This window comes from Dendropsophus ebraccatus, chromosome 15 (assembly GCF_027789765.1).
Source record: "Dendropsophus ebraccatus isolate aDenEbr1 chromosome 15, aDenEbr1.pat, whole genome shotgun sequence".
In the NCBI taxonomy this organism is placed as follows: Eukaryota; Metazoa; Chordata; class Amphibia; order Anura; family Hylidae; genus Dendropsophus; species Dendropsophus ebraccatus.
Genome location: NC_091468.1, coordinates 34,259,801 through 34,285,427, shown reverse-complemented (window position 1 = coordinate 34,285,427; position 25,627 = coordinate 34,259,801). Strand labels below are relative to the sequence as shown.

Below are 25,627 nucleotides of genomic sequence, written 5' to 3'. Positions count from 1 at the left end.
TACTATTTGGAGACACATACTGGGCATAATAGCTTATATGGGCACAGAGGGGGGCACTGTCTGTGTGAGGTTATACAATTGCTGCCTCAAACACCATTAAAATAGTATCTGAAGCTACAAGGAAAAAAATGTTCAGTTTATTTATCAGAAGAAAGAAAGAAAGATTCAGAAGTGAAATGTCCATAATTTTAACAAAACCCCAAGGAGGTGTCCCTCTTCTATAATCTACAAAACAAACAGCCATACTCACCTGGCTCTGGCACAGTTCGCTGGTGATTTTGGACACTTTTTAGTAGGAAAAGTGTGCAGCTGTAAACCCAAAGTGGAAAAATACTTGCAGTCCAAAAATGTATAGTCCAAGTAGTGTGCAAGTAAACATAGGAACAGAAAGTGTGTCTAGCTGTTTAGGATCCTGTTAAACTGCACACAATGCTACATGATGTATTTGGAGGGTATGACCCGATGTCAGCAGGTATTTACAGTACCCATATAATGCATACTGTAACACGTTAAGAGTTGTAATCTTTTCCCTTTCTTCAGGTTTTTCATTGAGATACAGTATGGCAGAACCTTGCTATAGAGAGCTGCTTAAAAAGCTCTGTGACGTTTATGGCCTGCATTTACGGCTTGAAGATATTGTGACAGGACCCTCTCATGATCCAAGGTATAGAGAACACTCTGCTATACAATAGTTTGTGAATTCCCACTTAGTAGTTTATTCTTTCAAGGGTTGTTTTGGGAGTTCAGACCAACCACGCCTATAACTTTTACATGGGTAGAATGCAATCACTATTTATATATATATATATATATATATATATATATATATATATATATATATATATTGTTGGATGTAGTTTTTTTTGTTTTTTTTTTGCAAATATTGTCACGTCTAACTGAATGCTTGTGAAGATTTCTGTCAGGGCGAGGGAAACTATAAGGTGTTATCTTTCTTATGTTCGTAGATATACCTTTAATGTGTTTGTTGACGGACAAAAACGTGGAGAAGGACACAGCAAAACCAAAAAGGCGGCTGAGAACTTGGCATGCCAAATGGCTTTGCTCTCACAGCAAAACCGAGACCAAAGAATACATGAGCTGGTGAGTTGTGTGAGTAAATAATCAGTATGTACACGGGGCGACAAAGAGGACCAGCGCTCACTTGCTCCTCGTTCTCTGCTCGCTGCTGGTGCTATTACACGCTTCGGCAACGAGCGGGTAAGTACAGGGGGTGCCCCAGGGAGCTGTGGGGGGCTGTCCGGGTGATCACTAGATCGTCTGGGCAACAAAATAGCAGATAGCAGTGGTCTGCTGCCGCCGCTCCTATTCCATGAAATGATGGCAGCAAATCGCTGCTATATTAGTCTTTTGTCTTTCAACATGTTGAAAGCCAAATGACAGCATCGATTAGCTGACATTGTTCATGTCGGCTGATCGTTGTCATTTATTATGGGAAATGCTTATAAAGTGCTTTTTTTCCCTGCACTTCCCAGGCTTCACTTCCTGGATAACATGGTGATGTCACTTCCTGGATAACATGGTGATGTCACGCCCGACTCCCAGAGCTGTGCGGGCTGTGGCTGCTGAAGAGGATGATGGCAGAGGGATGCTCAGTGTCCCTCCACTGCCCTGTGTCCCTGAGTGTCCCCCTGCCATCATCCTCTCCAAAAGCCACAGCCCGTACAGCACTAGGAGTCGGGTCATGACATCACCATATTATCCATGAAATAAAGCCTTGATGCAGCAGTAAGTGCAGGGAAAAAAGCACCTTATAAACATTTACCGTAATAAGTGTATATTGGTGATTTGTATAACTTTTGGGGGGCAATACAATACTTTAATAAAAATTTTTGCCAGACTTCTCCATTTAAGAGTTGCTTTAAAGGGTGTCAACTTTGGACAATCCCTTTTTGTTAGAAGGGTCTGCCAATCATGTCTGATCATAAGTTGTGTCATTGTTGGGATCCCTAGCCATCCGCCTTGGAAAATGACTAGCGATGAGCGAATAGTGAAATATTCGATATTTGTACGAATATCTCCAGAATATTCAATCCCATTAAAGTCTATGGGAACAAGTATTGGATTATTGAAAAACATCTATTCGACCACTTGGAGGTAAAAACGGGAAGCTGGGGGATTTGAACGCTTATCGAATATTTATCAAATATTCGGCGAACTATTCGATAATATTTGATTGAATACCTTACTATTCGATCAAATAGCTATTAGATTGAACAGTATTCGCTCGTCACTAAAAATGACTCATTACACAGTATTCCTTGAATCTGTATTTTCCAAACATGTTGGCGCAACCTATTCTCTGTGGTAGCCCATTAAGGTCCTGAATTGGGGACACTGTTTATTAAACCAAAGTTCCCTTCACATCACTATATAATCCATAGAATTACAAATTAGCCATGTTTCAGCAGTATACAGTGCTTATATATGTATAATCTAAAATCGTTAATTTCTTCTTTTTATTATGTAGGCTCAGTCAGTAGAAAACCCTGCTTTACAAGGCAGTCCTGTAGGATTAAATACAAGGTAACTTGAGATAATTGTCGCCTTACAAATAGTGTAAAGACGAACCTGCAGTGATGTGCATAGAACACTATATATGTGTATGTGTCAAAGTGAACATAACTATAATGGTCCTACAGATAACAGTATACAAGGAGCGGTTATTATCACCATAGCGAATACCATGTATGCCAAGAGGAATAAAACATGCAGGCCATGATACCACCACATAATGACTGAATCCCCAGATGAGCGCCCCTTCTCTGCTGGGCCTGGTTGTGGTTGTAGCCCCTGTGACTGCGACCATTGAGTGGACCAAATACTGTCTAATAGTGACTACATTCAGTCTAAATTTATGTGCTGTTGTATGCGTTAAACTGGAGAGATTAAAAAACACCGGGGGCGCACATAGTGTGTTACTGCAAACTGGACATTCAAATAAAAATAGTGGCTTTGGAACCGCTCACCTGGGGTAGGCGTGCTACGAGCCCGACACCGCCGATCGCATAATAAAATAACAAGCCTCTTGCAGCCAGTCCGCGGGCCGGGAGATCCCGGTGGAGAGTCAAAGGAAGGTTATGCCAGCTGGAGGTACAACCGTGCAGAAAGATCCGGGACTTTTAGTGGCGCTGACAGCATCAGATAAACATCACTCCTTTAATGATGGGAGTAGTAGTACTTGATGTAAAATCAAAGCTTGATGTAAAATTAAAGTTGTATGCGTTGGCGTCTCCATTAAATGTGAATCACATTTTAGGACCTTTAGTATGGTTTATTCCACTTCTATCTTTAAATGGGTATTTTGAATACATTAAAAGACACATGACAGCGTGCTAGGGCTGTAAAACAACAAAATACGGAATATGTACATTGCCTGGCCTAGCACCGCTGCTACTGTCTGCCCCTTTGTTTACTTACCCAATGACACACCTTCCCGGCTCTCTCGCTGACCTTCCATGTTACACTGTGCCTGTAACCCTATCAGCAAAACTGGGAGAGTGTTCTATCAGGGTAAATAAACAAAGGCACAGGGGCGGAGAGAAGCATCAGTGCTAGGTGAGCCAACCTAGGTATCCTTTATTTTGTTAAGTCATGTGATGTAATGACAGTATTATCATTACTTCATTGTAATGCTGTTTGCTTTCGCAGAGCAGAAGCAAGTGCATCCAGTGGGGCCACCAGTAAGCATGCGGTATGTTATTTCATTTTTAATCTACTTTTTAATTTTTTTTTTACACACCAGTTGTGTTGTCACATGTTAAAGGGGTTGGCTTCTTTATAGTAAAATAGTTTCAGTATTAGTAAGTTTGCTAACTGTATATACTGACAGCAGCCCCCTGTGTACCTCATAGAGCTAAAATCAGACTCCTCTCCTCCAGGCTGTACTGCCCTGCTCTGTGGTATTTTGGTCCATAAGATTTCTGACATGGAGGAGCATGTGACCATGCCCCACCCCACCCCACAGTGTCCTCCACTGAGCCTGTATGTGTCTATGGAGGATGCAGGGGACAGGGCATGGTCACATGCTCCTCCATGTCAGCCATTTTATGGACAGAAACAAAACAGAGCAGGACAGCACAGCCTGGTGAAGGGGAGTCTAATATTAGCTCTATGAGGTACACAGGGAGCTGCTGTCAGTATATACATTGAGTACACTTACTAATACTGTACACTGACCTATTTTGTTGTTGTAATGTTTGTAATTTTAGCATTAAAGGGGTTATCCCAGCTATACAGTCCATGTCTGTATGACCCATTAGGGTATATGGACATCATAGAGGGACCCCCTGCCCCCCCCCTCCCTCAATAAAAACACTGTTAAAAAAATTACTTTAGGTCATTTTAAAGAATGAGACAGACCAAACAAACATGCTTACACTACTTCTCTAAGCTATGACTGGATTGCAACAGTTTTTTCCATTCATGTTAATAGTATACTGCTGCAAAGATTCAGATTACTAGGGCACATCTACTGCTGAAAGTACAGTGCAGTAAAACACCAACAAAGACTATATACCCCTTCCACAGACTCTCAGCTACGCAGTTTTAGCTTGTCTGCTTTTGCAGGTCTTCTCTGCCTTTATTAGTTTCATTTCTATCTTATTCTCTTGTTTAAAAGAGAGACTGCAGTTTTTGAAGTCCTACCAATATTAATTGAAGAATGTTACTCTGTCCTGTGCTGAACCCATCAAAAATCAATTTGTGTTGTGAATTTGTTCTAAAGTTTGTCCAACAACACTCCTGTTATTTCCCCACCCAGCACTGCTGTCTGCTCCTCTGCCCGTGGGCCAGATGTTATTTTTCTGCTTACAGTCTTCATGTCATTTCTTTGAGTAGAGAGCGGAGGCGCACGCGCATGCCTGTGACACACTGAGGCAGGTGGGATTCCGCGTTGAGGGCTCCGACGCAGAGTTCAGCCTGTTTTACTCAGTGTGAATACACCCAAAGATGTGTTCAGTATAAAATCCTTTTAAAACAACTGCGTTTCTTTTTTATGTAGTTTGATGCTACCAATTATGCCATGCTGTTCAATGAATTTCGTCAAAGAAATGACTTGGATTATAGTTTTGTGGATGAGCAAAGAGGACAATTTCATATGCCAGAGTAAGTTACAAATAAAATTTCTTTCTTGACTCTGGTCTTAAGGCTCTATTTCTTATATGTTTGAAATGTTTTGCAGTCTCAGTGGAAACCATGCCTCCATTCCTTTCCCAATAGCCATGCAATGATGCTGGAATTATTGGCAACATTGGGCATGTTTTCCCCTTAGATTGGAAGGTATTCCAAACGTGTAAAATCCCAGCCTCAGTCTCTCTGGTTTATATAACACTTTGTAGAGTGAAAAACGGTGGCCTTTATTCACACCTCAATGTTGCGACGTTTCGGCTATACACAGTAGCCTTTCTCAAGCATGCCGAAACGTCGCAACATTGAGGTGTGAATAAAGGCCACCGTTTTTCACTCTACAAAGTGCTGTCTCCTTCAAATTTATTGGATTATCCCGGACACTGAGCCCAGTCTGGTGAGGTGTGCACTAATCTATTTTTTCTACTTTTTGCCTGTGCTGCTATATCATATTCAGTCTCTGGTTTATATAGTCAATTGTGAAGAATTATTTCACAATTTAAAGGAGAATTCCAGAAATTAAAAAAAAAAAAAAAAATGGCCAGCAAGGGGAACATAACAATTAATTATTACTTACCTCTCCACGACTTGGGAGAAAAAAATGCCCAACCCAGCTGATAGATTGCCCGCCCAGCCAATCAGTGACTGGCTGAGCTGGTAGTCCATCAAAAGGGTCGAAACGTCGGCAGTGCAGGAGACCCCGAAGCGGCAATTCAGCACTGCAAATCCACGTGGAGTGGTGAATAATGATCTTTTCATCCTCATGTCTGGTGCAAAAATTTGCAACTTTCTGGCAATGTGCACCCCACTTGCCTAATAAGTGGGCAGAAGATGTGGCAGGGTGCGGATGGGCAGTAAATCATAGCGAAAATCTACACCAGCTCCAGAGCTGGTGCAGGTTTCTGAGACTGCTGCATGGTGTGCGCCTTGCAGTAAATGTAGCGTGGGGCATGGTTTGGGGATTTACAAAAGACCAGCATATGGATACGCTGGTCTTGATAAATGCTCTTTATAGGTGTGACTGAATTATTTCTGCAGCTGTTCTCCTGTAATACTTAGCATTGCCCCCTTATTTGTGTCCCACGCCCTGTACATAACAGTTTATAATAAGTAGAATGAATGAAACCGGCACTCAGCGCTCAAATATTTAGGCAAATCTTTATTCCATATTGCAGGTAACAGCAGGGAGGGGATAGAGTAGGATGCAGGGCTACTCTCCTGTGGCATACACCTACACCCAGTGCGAGTACACACAGAGACAGTCCGGTGTTACTTTCCCACTCTCCCTACACAGCGGTAGATTTGTGCCTGTTAGTGCCGGCAAGGTGTAATTTGTAACACATAACAGTTTATGCTTTCTGCTTCCATGTTACTTATAAAGAGCTCGTGCACACCGAGTAAAAGAGGTAGAATTTATCCGTGGAGTCCGCGCGGTGGATTCCTCTTGAAACTCTGCCTTCATTTATTCCTTCAATGGGATTTCTTGTGTGCTCTGCTCGCTGCTTAAGGGCTCAGCCACACTAGCGTTTTTCTTTGTTTCTAACGGATCTGTCCATATTAATTAAACGGATGAGCATAAACTGATGAGCAGACTGATTCAAACTGATTGCAAAATGTTCATCTTTTTTTAATGAAAACTGAATCTTTTTTTTAAAAACTGACTTTTGTACATCAGTTTGCATCCGTTTGCATCAGTCAGCATCCGTTTTTCTATCCGTTTATTTTTCTTCTTTGGTTTCTTGCTGCTTCTGCGCATGCTCAGTTCAAAAACGGATGAAAAAAAAACGAATGTGAACGGAAATACCTTCCGTTTTAGATCCGTCCTCATTGACTACAATGTAAAAAAAACGGAAGTGCACTTTCCGTTCGTGATCCGTTTTTTTAAGCGGAAAGAAAAATACTGCAAACACTATTTTTTCATCCGTTCAAAAAAACGGATCTTGAACGGATTGCATGCAAACGGAGCACAATTAGGGCAAACGGAGCACACTAAAATATCATGAGAATCTATGGGGATTTTAACGGATCCGACAGTTTCCGTTTTGCTTACTCCAAAACGGAAAAGGTAGACGGAATGGTGCCGGATGGTCAAATGCTGATGTGAACGTAGCCTAACAAATTCTGCCTCTTATACTAGGTGTGCCAAGCCCCAATAGTTTTATTATCCCATTATTAAAGGAGTTATCATGAGAGCAGAGAAGTTGCTACATTCTCTGCTCTCCTGGGCTCCACTTCCTCCCTCTGGCCTTCTGTGATGCAGAAGTTATCGCCATAGAAAGGCAGAGGGAGGAAATTGAGCGTCGGAGATTAGATAAGGTAGAGCTCTCTGAAAACCCCTTTAAGCCAAATGCCTTAAGTACCTGTTATAACCTAGCCCAACTAAGTTATAGATAATTTATGATGGAAAGCATAACTGAGCCTTTTAAAAATTACCATTTTTTAAATACCTATCATAATAAGTTCTCCCTAAGATTTTTTTTCTGGTTGTTTATCTTTCTGCTTTTTTATACATATATAGATAAAATTGTTTAGAATTATGTCTGAATTTGTAATAAATGTCACTCTGACCACATATAATAAATTTGGCATAACTAGAAAAACTTTGCTTATGTGTGATTTGCCATGCTTTTTGAACATCTGGGTTAACAAAAAGTCCTGAAAGTAGTGTTTCTAGTGCATTCCATTTGATAGTTGTGTTCCTATAACTGTATACAGTATAGGAGCCAAGTAAAAAGCGCTTTCTCGTGCGTCTTATTGGGGGACACAGATACCATGGGTATAGGCTGCTGCCACTAGGAGGCGCTGACACTAAGAGAAACAAAGGAAGTGACTCCTCCTGAGCAGGATATACCCGCCCACAGGCACTGAGCTAAACCAGTTAAGCTTAGTGTCAGTAGGAGGCAGACACAGGTCTGGGTTCTCCAGACCAGTTTCTTCCTTTATTTTTAGTTAGTTGGTTCTTCTTTTTCCTTCTAGGTCCTATGGATTCTTGGGCACGGTGGGTTATCTAAAACTCACCCTGATCCCCCCACTATGCAACCAGGGAACAGACCATAAATGTAAATGGGCTGTGACCCCTCGGTCGCCTCCGGCCGGTAACGTGACACCAGGGCCCCAGATCAGTCTGACTATCTGGTCGCCTTTCTGCGGACTCTGTATCCGCACAGCCCCTTCCCGCCTCGCCCCCCAAAGCTTGGCGCGTAAGGTGAGGCACCCACCGGCTGAAGACTACAATGGTAAGTATGTGCTCCTATATGGTGAGTATATTCCCCCTGCCCTCCCTCCCAGGCCGCCATTTTACTCCACATAGGCAGCTCTCCCTCTCCAGTCACTTGCAGCCCTCCCCAGGCAGATACTCCTCTCCCCTCAGTCGGTAGCATGCCAGCCCTCTCCACCATTTTATTCTTATTTGTGTCTCTCTCTGCGTGCCATGGGGCGCACTGTGAGGGATGTCCCTCCCCTGACTGGGTGCTGCGCAGCTTCCCGCACTTTTCCTTTCATGTGGCTCTAGAGACCATACTAAAGGATGCTCTGCACCTTTTCCCTAAGCCCCGCCCCTTACCGGGTGCCGCAGCATCCCGACCTTTTTTCCCTATATTGTGGCTCTCCAGAGTACACACAGGGCTACCTCCGCCCCCTCCCGATATGTCCCGCCCCCTTTCGGGCGCTGCGCGGCCCGCCTCATTTCTTCTTATGTTTGGCTCTCACTGGAGCCTGCTCTGAGGATGCCCCGCCTTCTCCTGTAGGCCCCGCCCCTTCCGGGTGTCGCACGGCCCGGAGAATTGCGCCTTTTTCAACTGTGGAGCCTGCACTGGAATGCTCCGCCCCCTCCCTGTAGGCCCCGCCCCCTTCGGGAGTCGGGTGGGCCGCAGCATCCCACCTTAATCTTACCTGTGGCTCTCGGTGGAGCCTTCACAGTAAGATGCTCCGCCCCCTCCCGGTAGACCCCGCCCCTTTTCGGGTGCACCGCGGACCGTGGCATTCCCCCTTTTGGCTCTCTCCAGAGCCTGCACTGAGGGATGCTGCTTCCCCCTCCCCCTCCCCCCAGCAGCTTGGGACACCTGATGCACCTCTCCTGCCACCTACTGGTGGAAGTGTGTTATTACACCATTACATATATGAGAATGGCTTGCATCATGTTTTATTATGGCCAATGTTCCATATAATGTTCCAGCAACCCTTGGTCTGCAGATCCAGCATTTTTGGTGCTGGTCGACCCCTCTGTGTCAGATTTTATATACATAAGATTACATTAATACTTATATACAGACACTCTGGTTCCCCTCCAACCACATAAGCACAGACACATTCCCCATCACCATACGGTGTTTCTGTGCCCTCAGTGAGATCCTTCTGCTACATGGTGTCACAAGTAGGACACGGCACCAGGCACGTTACTCGCTACTAGACGGAGTTTACTGTGCTCTGAGCAGAACCCTCTGCTACATGGTGTCACGAGAAGTTCATGGAACCAGACACGTTACCCGCTATCCAGGCGGTGTATCTGTACTCTGAGAATCCTCTGCTACATGGTGTCACGAGAAGTACATCGAACCAGACACGTTACCCGCTATCCAGGCAGTGTATCTGTGCTCTGAGAACCCTCTGCTACATGGTGTCACGAGAAGTACATGGAACCAGACACGTTACCCGCTATCTAGGTGGTGTATCTGTGCTCTGAGCAGAACCCTCTGCTACCTGGTGTCACGAGCAGGACACTGAACCAGACACGTTACCTGTTTCCAAACAGTGTATCTGTGCTCTGAGCAGAACCCTCTGCTACACGGTGTCACGAGGAGTACATAAACCCAGACACGTTACACGTTATCAGGGCGGTGTATGTGCTCTGAGCAGAACCCTCTGCTACACGGTGTCACGAGGAGCACATAAACCCAGACACGTTACACGTTATCAGGGCGGTGTATGTGCTCTGAGCAGAACCCTCTGCTACACGGTGTCACGAGGAGCACATAAACCCAGACACGTTACACGTTATCAGGGCGGTGTATGTGCTCTGAGCAGAACCCTCTGCTACACAGTGTCACGGTAAGTACACGGAACCAGACACGTTACTTGTTTCCAAACAGTGTATCTGTACTCTGAGCAGAACCCTCTGCTACACTGTGTCACGAGGAGTACATAAACCCAGACACGTTACACGTTATCAGGGCGGTGTATGTGCTCTGAGCAGAACCCTCTGCTACACAGTGTCACGGTAAGTACACGGAACCAGACACGTTACCTGTTTCGAGGCAGTGTATCTGTGCTCTGAGCAGAACCCTCTGCTACACAGTGTCACGGTAAGTACATGGAACCAGACATGTTACTCGCTGACAAACGATCTTTGAGCAGAACCCTCTGCTACATGGTTTCACAAGCAGGACATGAGACCAGACACATTACCGTTCCTAAGGGGACTACTGTGTTCTCGAGGCAGAATCCTTTGCTAAATGGTGTCGCAAGCAGGACATGGAACCAGACACATTACCTATTACTATGCTGTGTTCCTGGGCTCTCACAACAGAACAGTCTGCTACATGGTTTGTCAGACAGGTTATGGGACCAGACTCATCACCCATTGCCAGTCGTTGTTCCGGTGTTACTCAGAGCTTCCAGTCCTGTCACTCACATCACCCATTAGCGGGCGGTGCTTCAGACCTGCCTCTCATCTTCATGACATAGATTCCTTTACTACATGATGTCACGGACATAGAACTGGACATGTTACCCCCTCCCAGGTGGTGGTACAAGGTTATTCAGAGCTCTGCCCTCTGCTGCACGATATGGCTCCAACTACATTACCTGTAGTTCGGTGTGCGCAGATTGTGGTAACCTGTTACACGATGTAATACACCACCTTCAGGTCTGCTCACTATCCTGGTGATGCTGGGCAGTTCTCGTATCCAGTCCTCATTTACATAGGGACACAGTCCTGTTCTCTTCCCTGCTCCCAGAGCACACACTGTAGGCTTCTGTTTACAGGTCTGACCAGGCACGTTACCTGCTTCCAGTCCAGGTATTTGTATCTCTTGAATGCCGGTCCTCTGTTACTTACTGCTTGCAGCTACTCTGCTCGTGTTACCCTGTATATTACCTTTAATCCTCGTAGGACTTCCATGATCTGTGCCTGTCACTTCAGGGGATCATCATAGGGTAACTTGTTACTACACCATGTTGTCTTCTATATGTTTCCACTAACAAGTCTCATTACCTGCTCTCAGGCAGTGCAACCTTGTTGTATTCCTCTTGGGCTGTATCCTTTCTAAAGCCCAAGCATCCTGCTACGTGTCCCACTACACAAGGTACAGGACCCCTCATTTTACCTGCCCCCGGACGGTTGGACTCTCATACTCTGGTCCTCTGAGTGTCCGACAGCATACAGATCCGGTCACTTTCATCCTGGTACTGTCAGGGTGGTTCTTCTGTCCTTGGTCTGGGCATAACTACCATGTTCTGGCATTTGTCTCGCTGGCTGTTCCCCAGTAGTATGGCTTGTATTGCTTAGGCCGTCCCCTCTTTGATCTGGGTGAAGTGAGGCCTCTCGGCTCCTCAGGTAAAACAGTAAAGGGTTTCTTTTACCCCTGGTGTATGTATGACATCAATTGCCTACATGTCTATCACAGTGCTACTTTAGGACTTCTCCTTCTGCATCTGCCTATGGCCAACATGGCAAGTATTTAGTCTTCTCTCTTAGGCAGCTGCAGTCTCACAGGGTGAGGATTTCCTGTTTACTGCCTGTACGGTTTCTCTACCGTCCTAAGCATAGGTGTATGGTCTCTTTGTGGTCTAGCTTCTCCAGGTGTCCTTGCTTGGCCATACGGACTATGAAGCATTGTTCTCAGTTCAGGGTTTTGCAGTGCTCCCGCTTACACCATTACTCTTTATCCCTGGAGTAATGCACTGTTGTGCATGACCCCCCCCCCCCCCCCCCAATCCTGGGTTTGGTTTTTTTACCACTCAGTCAGAAAATCTTCAAGCAGCCCTTCCCTCCTCCAGGAGGATGGAATATTTAGTATAAGTATCCTCCAGAGGACTGTTATTCCGTAATTGCTTCTTCCGACAGGCGGGTGTGGGTTTCCGATCCTCACTGGACTCTATGAGCACTCCTGCTTGACTTCCTTGTCCTTGGTCTTCTTGTTGACCGGCCATGCTCTCCAGACGGGGCTCCCAGTCCCCCTCCCTTATCTTGTCTCCCATGTGGATTCCTTGAGAACTTACTCCCTTAAAGGTTTCCTCTCCTTGGAAACAGGGTTGTTCACTGGCCCATGTCTGGCCCTACCTTTTATCGTCTCCAAACCTATCGCATTCTGGCAGGACTTACATTTGCTGTTCTGCTCATATGGACTCTAGTCTATGTATTACCTGTTGTGCCCATTGTCCTGTGACAACTCCCATGCCCATCAGCCTTACCTTGACCTCCCTTCACAGTTTTCTTCTGGGACTCCAGGCTCTCGAGTACCTCTAGGCTTGTACCTCTAGGCTTCTTGGAGTGGAGTGTTTTTATATGATCGACCTCCCTTCTAAGGCTCTAACAGCCCATGGAGTTGTTTTTTCCCCGGCTTACCAGCTTTCCTCTGCTCCTCTTTTCTGCCGGGCACTGCGGGATACCAGGTACTACTGTACTCCTTCCAGGACAACGTACTCAAGATTCTGATCGCGGTTTTTCCTTCCTTCCAGCTCCTTCCTTCCAGCTCCTTCCTTCCCTGGACTGCTTTATGCTTGGACAGCTTTATTCTTCTTATTAACATGTGTTTCTCAGATGGGATAACTCTTATCATAGGTCATGGCTTCTCTTATGCTCAAGTTTTGTCTTCTCAGTGAAGACTGTACTCCTAGGCCTATGGAGCTTCCAGCCTGGCCATTCTTGCCAGCTCTATAGTCAAGGACGCAGCTTCTCCTGCATCTCATGTGGCACCTTCTATGAGAGACGCTCAGTCCTCTCTCTCCTTTATTTGACGCCTTAGACCTCTATGTGCCATGAAACATTTTCCAGTCTCTCCCGTCTTGGTTGTATTTGCCTTTTATTCTGTTTTACCTCAGAGTAAGTCCCTGCTGCCTGTGGTCACCCACTTGGCTGGGCGTCTGCTTTTTTCCCCCACATCTAGCCTACTAGTTCTGTTGGACTCAATGTTACATCATGTCGCTGGCTTCCAGGATGGACACAACCCACTCTTGTCTGCTGTGCAGCACATTGCTCCAGGGAATAGACACTCTTTTTTTTCCTTTGCTGCGGACCTGTAGGGGTTTTCTCTGATGCATTCAGCATCATCCCTTGCTCTCTTCCTAGTTGATGGTTGTGTTGGTGCTATTCTGTGCCTTCTCGCCAAGCGCTCTTGTCTAGCGGTTATCTTTCCCACCCCATGGACTGCTTTTTAAAGGGGTAGTCCACCCAAAAAAAATTTCTTTCAAATCAATTGGTGCCATAAAGTGCCAGAGATTTGTAATTCACTTCTATTAAAAAATCTTAAGTCTTCCAGTACTTATCAGCTGCTGTGTGTCCAGCAGGAAGTGGTGTTTTCTTTCCAGTCTGACACAGTGCTCTCTGCTGCCACCTCTGTCCATGTCAGGAACTGTCCAGAGTAGCAGCAAATGCCCATAGACAACCCCTCCTGCTCTCTAGACTGAAAATAATACAACTTCCTGTTGGGCATACAGCAGATGAAAAGTAGTGGAAGGCTTGAGATTTTTTAATAGAAGTAAATTACAAATCTCTGGCACTTCGTGGCAGCAGTTGATTTGAAAGAAATTTTTTTTTGGTGGACTACCCCTTTAACGTCCCATGGTATCTGTGTCCCCCAATAAGACGCACGAGAAAAGAGGATTTTTTACTCACCGTAAAATCTCTTTCTCGTAGTCTTCATTGGGGGACACAGCACCCACCCATTTTCTTTTGGGGTTTTTCCTCGGTATGGTAGTTTTCTCCGTTTTTGGTGTTATTTCTACTTTACCTGTTCTTGACTTCTCCTACTGCTCTTGTACAAACTGGTTTAGCTCAGTGCCTGTGGGCGGGTATATCCTGCTCAGGAGGAGTCACTTCCTTTGTTTCTCTTAGTGTCAGCGCCTCCTAGTGGCAGCAGCCTATACCCATGGTATCTGTGTCCCCCAATGAAGACTACGAGAAAGAGATTTTACGGTGAGTAAAAAATCCTCTTTTTTAGGTGTGACTCACTCTATACAGGGTAACTTTTGCTGGCTCAAAATCTGTAAAATGATCACTGAATGATCAGAAATGCCATAATACTGTAATAGTAATGCAGCCCAGACAGAGCAACGTGGATAGGTAATGTAAACTTTAAGGGTAATGACGGAACGTGGATAGGTAATGTAAAGATGTCCATGCAGACCTTGCTAAACGATTATCGGGCTGTGTAAAAGGCCCAGTAAACTAGTGCTGATCTAGCAAATCAACGCTTGTTTACAATATTGATTGGGCCGCCATTGGCCTGTGTAATAGCACCCTTTCCACATTTGCATCTGGCAAAACATGACTTATCAGTGGTCTTGGTGGTGGAAAAGCCAGACAGACAGTTTAGGTTCTGATTATCTGAACAAAGAAATGCAACAAAAATGAAATGTGAAACACAGCCATAAGATCTGTTTCCAATGTTTCATTTATTTATGTTTCAGTTATTTGGGTCTTCTGACTATGTCATGCTGCTGTTAGAGGGACATTGGTGCATTAACCTAGTATCTGTGCAACTGAGGGTCAAAGCCACTATTTAGAAAAAATCTATACTTTTTTTTTCACCAGTTGAATAAAATGTTCTTGCGTGTAGATTTACTTTTCGTAATTGTTTTATAGATTTTTCTGCAGTGTGTTAATTGGGCAAAGAAAGTTCCCAGAAGCTAGAGGACAAAGCAAGAAAGAAGCAAGGAAGAACGCTGCATATTTGGCATTAAAAGTGCTAAAGCCAGAATATCCCGCGGATTCTCAGGTATGCTACATTTACCATTACAAACTGTAAGCAACACCCATATAAATTTTCAAGTCTGACTTGAAAAAGACGCTTGTACAAGTATAGAAGTGTGTTGTATTTTACTGATTTGGGTTTTATCCTTTTAGTTTTATTTGTTTTATACAGTCTTAATGATGCTCATTTTCCATACTGTTGATCCAGTGCCGAGGTAGACCGTTCCAATGATTCAGAAGGTGACGTCTTCTTTGATCTGAGGCGTCACTCTCCCTTTTCCTCTCCATCCGGTCCAGTCCTCCATGATGATTCCTTCCAGATATGTTTCATCTTTTCAGAACCTGCGAGACAAAGAATTTAGGCTCCGCACATTTCTAGCAACTTCCTTCCCTTTCTCCCTCCTGTAGGCTCCCAAAGTAACTGCGCTGTTGGGTGTTATGTGCAGTAAAGCGACTAGGAATGTGGGATGCCCCCTGTATGTAGAATCCCCTGCTGTGCCCCCATGAGCTAATAATGCCCCCAGAGGTGCCCCCATGAACTAATAATGCCCCCAGAGGTGCCCCCATGAACTAATAATGCCCCCAGAGGTGCCCCCATGAACTAATAATGCCCCCAGAGGTGCCCCCATGAGCTAATAATGCCCCCAGAGGTTCCCTCCATGAACTAATGCCCCCAGAGGTGGCCCCATGAGCTAATAAGCTAATGAGCCCCTAAAAAAAACCAAAACATCCTACTCACCTAATCGCGCTGTATCGCTGCAGGAAGCAGCTCTCCTCCTCTTCGGGCTCCATCTTGCGAGCCGCAGGGACGTGACCTCCGACAGGCGTGATGACAGTGCACATTTCCCACCGGGATCCCGCGGCACCCCTGGCGGGTTCTCCCGGCACCCCAGTGTGCCGCGGCGCCCCGGTTGGGAAACGCTGAGATAACTACCTAGATTCTGCAGTCGATTCTGACCGCAGCATCTAGGGAGTTAACAATCATTATTGTAGTAATCTCTGATGCTGGCAGAAAATGATGGGTGTCAGTTTTTTGTATTTCTTTTTTTTTTTTTTTTTTTTTTTTTAAGCAATAGACAAGCTAGTTTCTTGCATGTCCACTAGTGCTGCTTCATCATTATACATCTTTTTTTTAAACATGTTTTCTAATGAGATGGTCTGATGAAGAATGAGCAGATCAACACTTACCATAAATGGGATCTGCTGGAGCTATACAAAGATAAATAATTTATACTGACATGCAAGAAAGTTTATATATATATATTTATTATTATTATTATTAAATATATTTTTTTTTCTTTTTTCTTTGCATATCTGTGTTTAAAACTTAGGGTCCTATTACACAAAGCGATTTTTAACTAACTAACTATCGCAAACGGGATTGTTTATCGTTAATCTGAAATCGTTCACCATATTACACAGGTTCACATATTGTCGTTAGATACGATCGTTACTACGATCGTTATTACGATCGTTAAATTCTTCTGATTCCAGGAAAACAATGAACAATGTGCAATTACACTGAACAATTAGTGAAAAAATGCAAAACTTGAACGAATGTGGAATTACAGTGAATAATTAGCGAATGATTAACGATAATTTTACGTTCAGCTCTAAATCAATGACATACGAACGATTTTTTGATCGTTGCCTGCAATTGCACAGAACGATTATCGTTTAAATTCGAATGATTTAACGATTTTTTGCACGATAATCACCCCGTGTAATAGGGCCCTTATGCTCGGCACCTTTAGGCTATGTTCACACATAGTATTTTGGTCAGTCTTTTTTCAACCAACACAGAAGCTGTGCAAATTTTCCCTGTCAGTTCCACTTCTGATTTTGATTGAAAATATAATGACCAAAAGACTGATGGAAATACTGTGGGGGAGATTTATCAAACTGGTATAAAGTAGAATTTTCTTAGTTGCCCCTAGCAACCAATCAGATTCCACTTTTTGATTCCTTACAGATTCTTTGAAACCTGAAAGGTGGAATCTGATTGGTTGCCAGGGGCAACTAAGACAATTCTAATTTACACCAGTTTGACAAATCTCCCCCAATGTATGAAAATAGCGTAAAACATAACCAGTGTGCCACGATTGTCCAGAAAAATGAATGTACTGTTTAAAATTCTGAAATGCAAAACAGAAATATGGAGCTGGCATCCCTAACTTTAAAATTACCTAGTATCGTAACTTTTTGTACACTCCAGTTACAGCAGATTCCAGGACTAGATGATGTAGATGAAGCAAAAGAATCTGAAAGGTAATTCTATTTCCAGTACACAATACATGCTTTAACTGGTTATGGATTTTGTAGTAAGTCAATGGAGTCCACCTCCTGCAGCGAGGACAAAGCTAAGCGCTTCTCCCTGATTGATAGTTCCAGTGTTTAAGGGGAGGTCACAGGCACCCAGACTCTGAAAGTTTTGCCTTGTCTCTATGACATGACAAAAGGTCCAGTTTTTTTTAGGCTAATTTTACATGCAGCGAAATCCGCTGCAATGCTTGGTACAGGTATGGGCTATGGCTCTGCATTCTCACAGTGGATTTTCATTCCCACATAACTCACCAGCTGCTGGGCTAATACATTACCTGCCTTGGCTCCTGCCTGCTTCTCTGGCTCCCCAGTCACTGACATCCCGCTCAGCCAATCAGTGCGCTGTCCCGCCGCAGTCACTGATAAACGCCAGTGACCCGGGAGTGGGAGAAGCAGGCGGGAGCGCGGGCAGGTAGTGTTTTAGCTTGGTAAAGCCCAGCAGATGATGGGTTAAGTGGGCAGCCCTTGACAGTACAGAGTATGGCAGCGGATTTAGGTGCAAAACCGCAGCGTGAAATCCACTGCAATACTGTGACATGTCACTTCTTTCGGCGGATAGCGGAATACGCCGGCCCATAGAATGGTGTCTATGGAGCCGGCGGAAAGGCGCGCGGATAGACAGCGGAATTCCGCGTACATTATCCGTGAGAATTCCTCAGTATGAACCCACCCTAATGGCACAAATATATTAAAATCCTGCCACAGGCCTTCTCCAGGTACCTCACATGATGACAGTTCACCTATATTATTTTCCTAAAGCCATATTTTTTGTTTTCTGGAATACTTTAAAGTGTAATAACGTTTAAATAAATGCCTGACATGTCATAGTGACAAGTCAGAAATGTGTATCTGTGGGGGTCTGGGTGCTGTGACCCCTGCCAATCGCTAGAGCAAAGGTGAAGATGCTCTCAGCAGTGCACACTCTCCCCTTCCTCTCCGCTATAACTGCTATAATTATAGTTAGTAGTCCATGGAATTATAATGGAAGCCTGTAGAACCTCCGTCAATTCCATCTACCAGGAATTCCATAGGCTCCTATTATAATCATAGACTGCTCACATTGGCAGTTCGGAGCAGGGATGAAGAAGCACAGGGCGGAGTGCTGAGCACGTCTGCCCCATTGTTCTAGTGATCAGCGGGGTCTCAGCAAGTCAAGTTTGTTAAATGATAGGTACACTTTAAGCTATTTAAAAAATTAATCAACAGTGTATGTAGACCTCTGACCCACTATAACTTTAATATAGTGAATTATAAATCAATTGACCTGTTTATAAACAAATGTTTGAAAGATTTTTGCATCATAGAATCTGTGGTGGGGGATAAATATGTGTTTAATGACTTCAGTCAAAATGCATGTAAACTTATGCAACTGTGTATATCCACTGTCTCATCTTATAGTCCTGAAGGCCATCATTGTTTAGGCACACATGGAACGAGAAATGAACCTTTACAGCCAGAAAGCAGTGTTTCCCAGGTACTGTAAAATCTGCTTATTCAGACTCAATAGCAATTCTTTAATTTCTTGGACCTTCATGTTTTATTGTATATTAAAGTGTACTTGTCGTTTGTAAAAACTTTTGACATGTCATAGAGACATACAAAAAAACAGAAAGTACAACAGCAACCTACAGGTGCAAGTATAGGGCGCTATAAAAAGATTATTTGGATTCGACTGCCCAGTTGTAGGCTTGTTCAGCCCAGGAGAGTCCATTGCTAGTGTGAGAATGCTACAGTAGGACCATGTCTCTGAGGACACCTTGATGTGGTGACATGGTACACTCTGTTTGATTAAATAGTTTGCTAAGATCCTCATTTAATATCTATAAAGCAGGTTTTTATCATGTGTACACTGGGAGGAGTTTGTACTGTAAGCACTTGCACCTGTAAGTTGCTGTTGCACTTTGTTTTTTTGTCTGTACTTAAGCCACATGCAGTGTGCAACCTGCAGTGTGAACAGAGGCATAAAGGTGTTGCCTTTTTTCCTTTTTTCTCCCATAGAGACATGTCAAAAGATTTGGTCGGTCCAGGTCTGAGTGTTCAGACCTATACCAATCGGAAGAATGAGCAGGGAGAGGAATGCGCAGCAGCGTGTTCTCTCCCCGCTATATGTGTAAGAAAAAAAGAGTTGAGCTCCATAGACTTAGGATCCTAATACATGGGCCGACTACGGCCTGATCATTTTAGTAAACGAGCTCCGATCTGCTAGGTCTGGGCTCGTTTACTGGACCTATTACACGGCCCCATAATTGTTGTGATTGTTAGCGATGTCCATGCAGCCCTTGCCCGAACACCTGTTACCTTACCTTTCCCCGCTCCCGGTTTTCTCTCCTGTGCTCTGCAGCTTACTGGTCCCAGCGGAAGCAGCGCCTGAGCGGCCTGTAAGCTGACAGGCCGCTCAGCCAATCACAGGACGGGACCACCGCTGCGATTTTGCCGATTATCGCTCTGTGTAATAGGGCCCTTACAATACGAGTCCGACTCTTTTTTTTTCCGAACACAGAGCAGGAGGGGAGTGTTCTGCAGCACGTCCTCTCTCGCTCTTTCCTTAGATCAGTATGGGTCTAAACACTCAGACCCAGAATGATAAAAACTTTTGACATGTTCCCCCTCCCCCCATACATTTAGTCACCTGGCCCAGCGCAGTCCCTCGGCCTTCCTTTATTCTCCCAGCTCTCCAGCGCTCGAGTGATGTCACTCGTGCACCAGCAAGCTGATGGAAAGAATGCTGAGGGACTGTGCCGGGTCAGGTGTGTGTGTGTGTGTGTGGAAAGGGGCTGGAGGTGCTATGCTGCTCACAGTTAAAGGGCCAGGGGTCTGCCTACATGGAAGCTACGCCACTGGCTATAGGTATATAATCTAAATTGTCATCCTATCCATTATAAGGCTAAATACAGACCTCGGAAGAGACCCGGCCGTGCCTTGACCCGGCCAGGTCACGGAACGGATGGTCTCATTAAAGATCATCCCGGCCGATACTGCAGTACTGGCCGGATGATATTTAGCGCCGCAGAGTTCTGATGTGGGTGCATCCGTGCGCGCCCACATCAGAACTCTCCACTGCACACTATGGAGCGTGCAGCTGGAGCCGCTCACTCCATAGTGTGCACTGACAGGGTTTCTCACTGTGCCACTCGAATCCCGGCCAAAGCATATACACATAGTATATGCTCCGGCCGGGATTCGATAGACGGCAAGGTAATGTATATTTTCGGAATAATCACAGCCGTTGTTGCAATCGGCAACAACAGCCATACTTTTACAAAAATATCCATTGTGTGAACATGGCCTAACTGTGACAAGAGAAGAGCTGCATAATCATTCTTAGTAACTGTGATGAGTCTGTGAGCTTGTATAGAATAGTCCATGCAGCTTGATCATATATGAAGTTCAGTGGTGACCCCATTGAGAGCATGTACATTGAAAGTATTTTCCAGGGGTAAACCATGGAATAAGACAACCAACTTGAAGGCCGGGATTCCAGAAATTTTTGAAAAGAGAGGAACAACTTAATGTGATACTAGCTGAATTATATATACTGGCCGACTGGCTGCATAATAAATGAATGAAATAGTAGGACTGATTCTTTAACGTACAGTAAAAATAAATTGCATGTAATACGTGTGCAAAATAGAATAATTAAAATTTTTTCCCCATGTAGCGTGATGCAAATTATATTCCAGTGTTCAATGAATTCTGCCAGAGAAATGGATGCTTGAATTCTAGTTTTTTGGATGAGCGCAGAGGACTTCCCCATATACCAGAGTAAGTGACAATGTTTAAGGATGCATTTCTTTACTCTGATCTTATATCCCTCTGTTTGTATTCAGGCATTTGATAACAGGATTTGTTTTAAGAATTAGCAAATCAAAATGTAACTTTGTCTGGAGATTAAGCTATTCCTGCAGCTCTTATGCTGGCATACTAATGCTCCCCCCACTTGTGTCCCAAGCCCTGTGCTCATTTACATTATGCACCACTCATTTTTCTAGTGACTTGACAGGATCTGTTTCCAAATATGTAAAAACTGAACATTTACTTAGGTCTTCTGACTCTGTCAAGGAGCTGTTAGAGGGAAAACCCCAAACAATTGGTGCATTATCTTGTACTATAGTACCTGTGGAATTATAGGTAAAAGGTCAAGTAGGTTGTCCATAAAAAAATACTTTTTATTACTTTTTGCGCAGAGATTTATATCCAGTATACATTTTTTTTATTTAAATTTCTATATTTTTCCATACAAGATTCACATTTTAAAAAGCAATACATTCTGAATGCATAATAAAAAATTATAGCCAAGGCTATTTGAAAGCTCCTTTTCCCAAGATTGTTTCTTGACGATCCGGGGTCTATAAACTAAACCATCCCTCACTATATATCACTAAATCACTATATATTCTCATCTCACCTCTCCTAGTCTCTGTCGCGTTTCTTAAAGTGTATGTGTATGTGTGCTATGACTACAGCAGGCTGTGTGTGCTATGGCTGCAGCAGGCTGTGTGTATGTGTGCTATAGCTGCAGCAAGCTGGGTGTGTATGTTCACACTATGGCTGCAGCAGGCTGTGTGTATGTGTGCTATGGACGCAGCAGGCTGTGTGTGTGTGGTGTGTGCGCTATGGCTGCAGCAAGCTATATGTGTGCTATGCCTGCAGCAGGCTGTGTGTGTGTGCTATGGCTGCAGCAGGCTGTGCATGTGTGCTATGGTTGCAGCAGGCTGTGTGTGTGCTATGGCTGAAGCAGGCTGTGTGTGTGTGTGCGCGCGTGCTATTGCGTGCCCCCACAGTGACCTTCTATATTACTATGTGTGACATCTATATCACTATGTGTGACCCCTATTTATATCACTATGTGTGACCCCCTGTATATCACTATGGCTGACCTCTATATTACAGGTATCTGGCATTGTTAACAGTGTTTAAGTATGGTGAATATTTAGTTAGAAACATAAAAGACTGTCAGCAGGAAAAGACCATCTAGTCTAGTTCTGAGTTGTTCAGGACATGGAGGCTGGAGACTGGCTGCATCCACTGCACACACATGAGAAGCTTCCTTTGTATGTTTCAGAAGTCGCCCCAGGATCATGTAATACATTAGGGAGAAGCTGCTGAGCCAGTTTGATAAATAACTCCCCTGGTATATGACAGGCCATTTATGAAGGAGCAGGAGTCGGGAGTCGGTCCTGATAAAATTCAGGAGTCGGAGTTGGAGTCGGAGCTGCGGCTTACCGACTCCACAGCCCTGAGGAGGAGGCTGTCTCACACAGGAGAGATTTGTGGCCTCTGGCGGCGGGAGGAGGCTGTGGCACGTTACCTCCTCCTGCCGCCACTGCCTGTATCTCCTCCGGCCCCCCTTCCTCTTCTGTCTCCCCCTCCCGGATCTTTCTTCTCCGGTGCACCCCCCCCCCCCCGAAGCCGACTTCAGGGGGGTTACCATAGTAACCCAGACGCTTCCCACTGCGTCTGGGTTACTATGATCCGGCAGGGACCTGATCATTTGAATGAGCTTTCATTCACTTTATAATGCATTGCAGCACACATCATGTGCTGTAATGCATTATACTGTATATATCTGAAAAGTAAAAAAAAAAAAAAAAAGACACATAAATACATAAATAATTAAAACAAATTAAATAAATACATAAAAAAATAAATTAAAAATTATATATATATATATATATATATATATATATATATATATATACATACACACACACACACACACACAAACACACAGTGGTGCCTTGGATTACGAGCATAATTCGTTCCGGGTCCGTGCTTGTAATCCAAATCCACTCTTAAACCAAAGCAAATTTTCCCATAAGAAATCAGTGATATGCAGACAATTGGTTCCACACCCCAAAAATTATTATTTAATATTCTGAATGACATGTAAAACAGATGAAACAAACATTCAGAAACAGCAGAATATGTGATATTATAAGTTACTGTACAGTAATTGAGAGGATGGGAAACACAAGGGCTGACAGAGACTGCAGGAAGCATAAAGGAATGAGCAGGGCAGATGTGGGCACATACATGAAGCACTCTATGTCTGGGAGAGAGGGGTTACAGCTATGAAGAGATTGCCTCCACAGTCCTGTCCCTGATGTAAGCTCCAGCCTGAAGTGGATCTGCAATGATTTGGAGGGTGAAGGAGACTTCCTGGGTCAGAGTACAGGCCTGTAGACCACGCTATGCAGACCATGCCCCTCCTCCACTCGCGCTCCCACCCAGTACAGGGAGCTCTTAAACAAACATATATTTGGTATCGCCGCCGTGACCCCGTCTCTTAACCCGTACATTAATTATACCGCCTGATTAACCTCTTAAGGAAATAGGACGTATGCGTACGTCATATGCCCTCACTTGCACTTCAAAGCGGGGCCGCGCGGCGGCCCCGCTTTGAAGTGCCGCGATCCCGGGTGCCGCGAGTAGCCCGGGACCGCTGCTATTAGCGGGCACGGTCTGATCGCCGTGCCCGCTAATTAGCTAATCGGAGGCAGCTGTCAAAGTTGACAGCTGCCTCCGATTACCGGAGGCAACGTTTCCCTGGGGTCTAGTGGGGGAGATCGCTCCTCCGGGACCTTGTCCCGGAGGAGCGATCTCCGTTACTGATGCCGGCCGGGGACGCGTCCAAGATGGCGCCGTCCTCGGCTCGGCACTCGTTCGTTTTCGTCTGCAGCAGCCGAAAGCAAACGAGTGCCGATCTCATGGATCTCTGCAGCATATCTATGCTGCAGAGATCTCAATGAGAGATCCAAGTGTATATACTAGAAGTCCCCTAGGGGGGCTTCTAGTATATGTGTAAAAAAAAAAAAAAAAAAGTGTTAATAGTAAAAAGCCCCCTCCCCTAATAAAAGTCTGAATCACCCCCCTTTTCCCAGGTTTAAATAAAAGTAAACAAATAAATAAATAAATAAACATGTTTGCTATCGCCGCATGCGTAATCGCCCGAACTATTAATTAATCACATTCCTGATCTCGTACGGTAAACTGCGTCAGCGCAAAAAAATTCCAAAGTGCAAAATTGCGCATTTTTGGTCGCATCAAATCCAGAAAAAATGTAATATAAAGCGATCAAAAAGTCGTATATGCGCAATCAAGGTACCGATAGAAAGATCACATCATGGCGCAAAAAATGACACCTCGCACAGCCCCATAGACCAAAGGATAAAAGTGCTATAAGCCTGGGAATGGAGCGATTTTAAGGAACGTATATTGGTTAACAACGGTTTGAATTTTTTACAGGCCATCAGATACAATATAAGTTATACATGTTATATATCGTTTTAATCGTAACGACTTGAGGAACATGCATAACAAGTCAGTTTTACCGCAGGGCGAATGGCGTGAAAACACATTTCCCCCAAATAAAAGAAATGCGTTTTTTTTTTCAATTTCACCACACTTTGAATTTTTTTCTGGTTTCGCAGTGTACTTTATGCAAAAATTCAGCCTGTAATTGCAAAGTACAATTAGTGACGCAAAAAATAAGGGGTCATGTGGGTTTCTAGGTGGAAAATGCAAGTGCTATGACCTTTTAAACACAAGGAGGAAAAACCGAAAACGTAAAAACGAAAATGGGCCATGTCCTTAAAGGGTTAATGACATAAAAAATAAAATAAAAAACTAACCAAAATGTCGATTGTTTGTTAATCCCACCCCCTAAAAAATATAGAAAAAAGCTATCAAAGCGTCACATGTACCCAAAAGGTGTACCGCTAAAAACGTCAGCTTATGCCACAAAAAAAATCCCTCACATAACTCCATTGGCGAAAAAATTTAAATAGTACAGGTCTTACAATATGCAAGACACAAACTGTTTTTATAGTATTAATGCCATAAACTATAACAAAAGCTATAAAATGATGAAAAACAGCTGCTAAATTGTGTTTTTTATTCGTACCACCTCATAAAAAAATTTATAAATAATGGTCAGGGTGTCACATGTCCCCCAGAAGGGTACCGATGGAAACGTCAACTTGTTATACACAAATATTTTGGCACCCCAAGGCCTCTGTGACATGGCATAATGGCTAAAAAAATGAAATAAGAAAAGACCCCAAAAATACACAAGGCTTCTGTCATGTCTGCGGCCTGTGGTTCAGGTGGCGCACTGTGGCCACATATGGGGGATTTCTAGAAACATTGAAACATGGGGAATAAATATTGAGTTCCATTTCTCATTTGGTATTTGCTGTGTTAGAGGAAAAAAATAGATTAAAATGGAATATCTGCCCCAAAAAATGAAAA

General features: G+C 44.2%; 1 protein-coding gene across 1 annotated transcript in view; it reads left to right on the top strand.

Annotated features, from left to right (window-relative positions):
• The window catches only part of LOC138774376 (interferon-induced, double-stranded RNA-activated protein kinase-like), an 82,780-nt gene that overhangs the window by 3,848 nt on the left and 53,305 nt on the right, over window positions 1–25,627 (top strand). Inside the window, exons 2-10 of the mRNA XM_069955169.1 lie at window positions 541–664; window positions 966–1,101; window positions 2,489–2,544; window positions 3,670–3,712; window positions 5,021–5,124; window positions 14,948–15,080; window positions 17,271–17,323; window positions 18,776–18,851; window positions 21,036–21,139. Of these exons, the coding sequence (XP_069811270.1) occupies window positions 561–664; window positions 966–1,101; window positions 2,489–2,544; window positions 3,670–3,712; window positions 5,021–5,124; window positions 14,948–15,080; window positions 17,271–17,323; window positions 18,776–18,851; window positions 21,036–21,139 (809 nt within the window). The 5' untranslated portion in view covers window positions 541–560. The remainder of the gene's footprint in view (window positions 1–540; window positions 665–965; window positions 1,102–2,488; window positions 2,545–3,669; window positions 3,713–5,020; window positions 5,125–14,947; window positions 15,081–17,270; window positions 17,324–18,775; window positions 18,852–21,035; window positions 21,140–25,627) is intronic.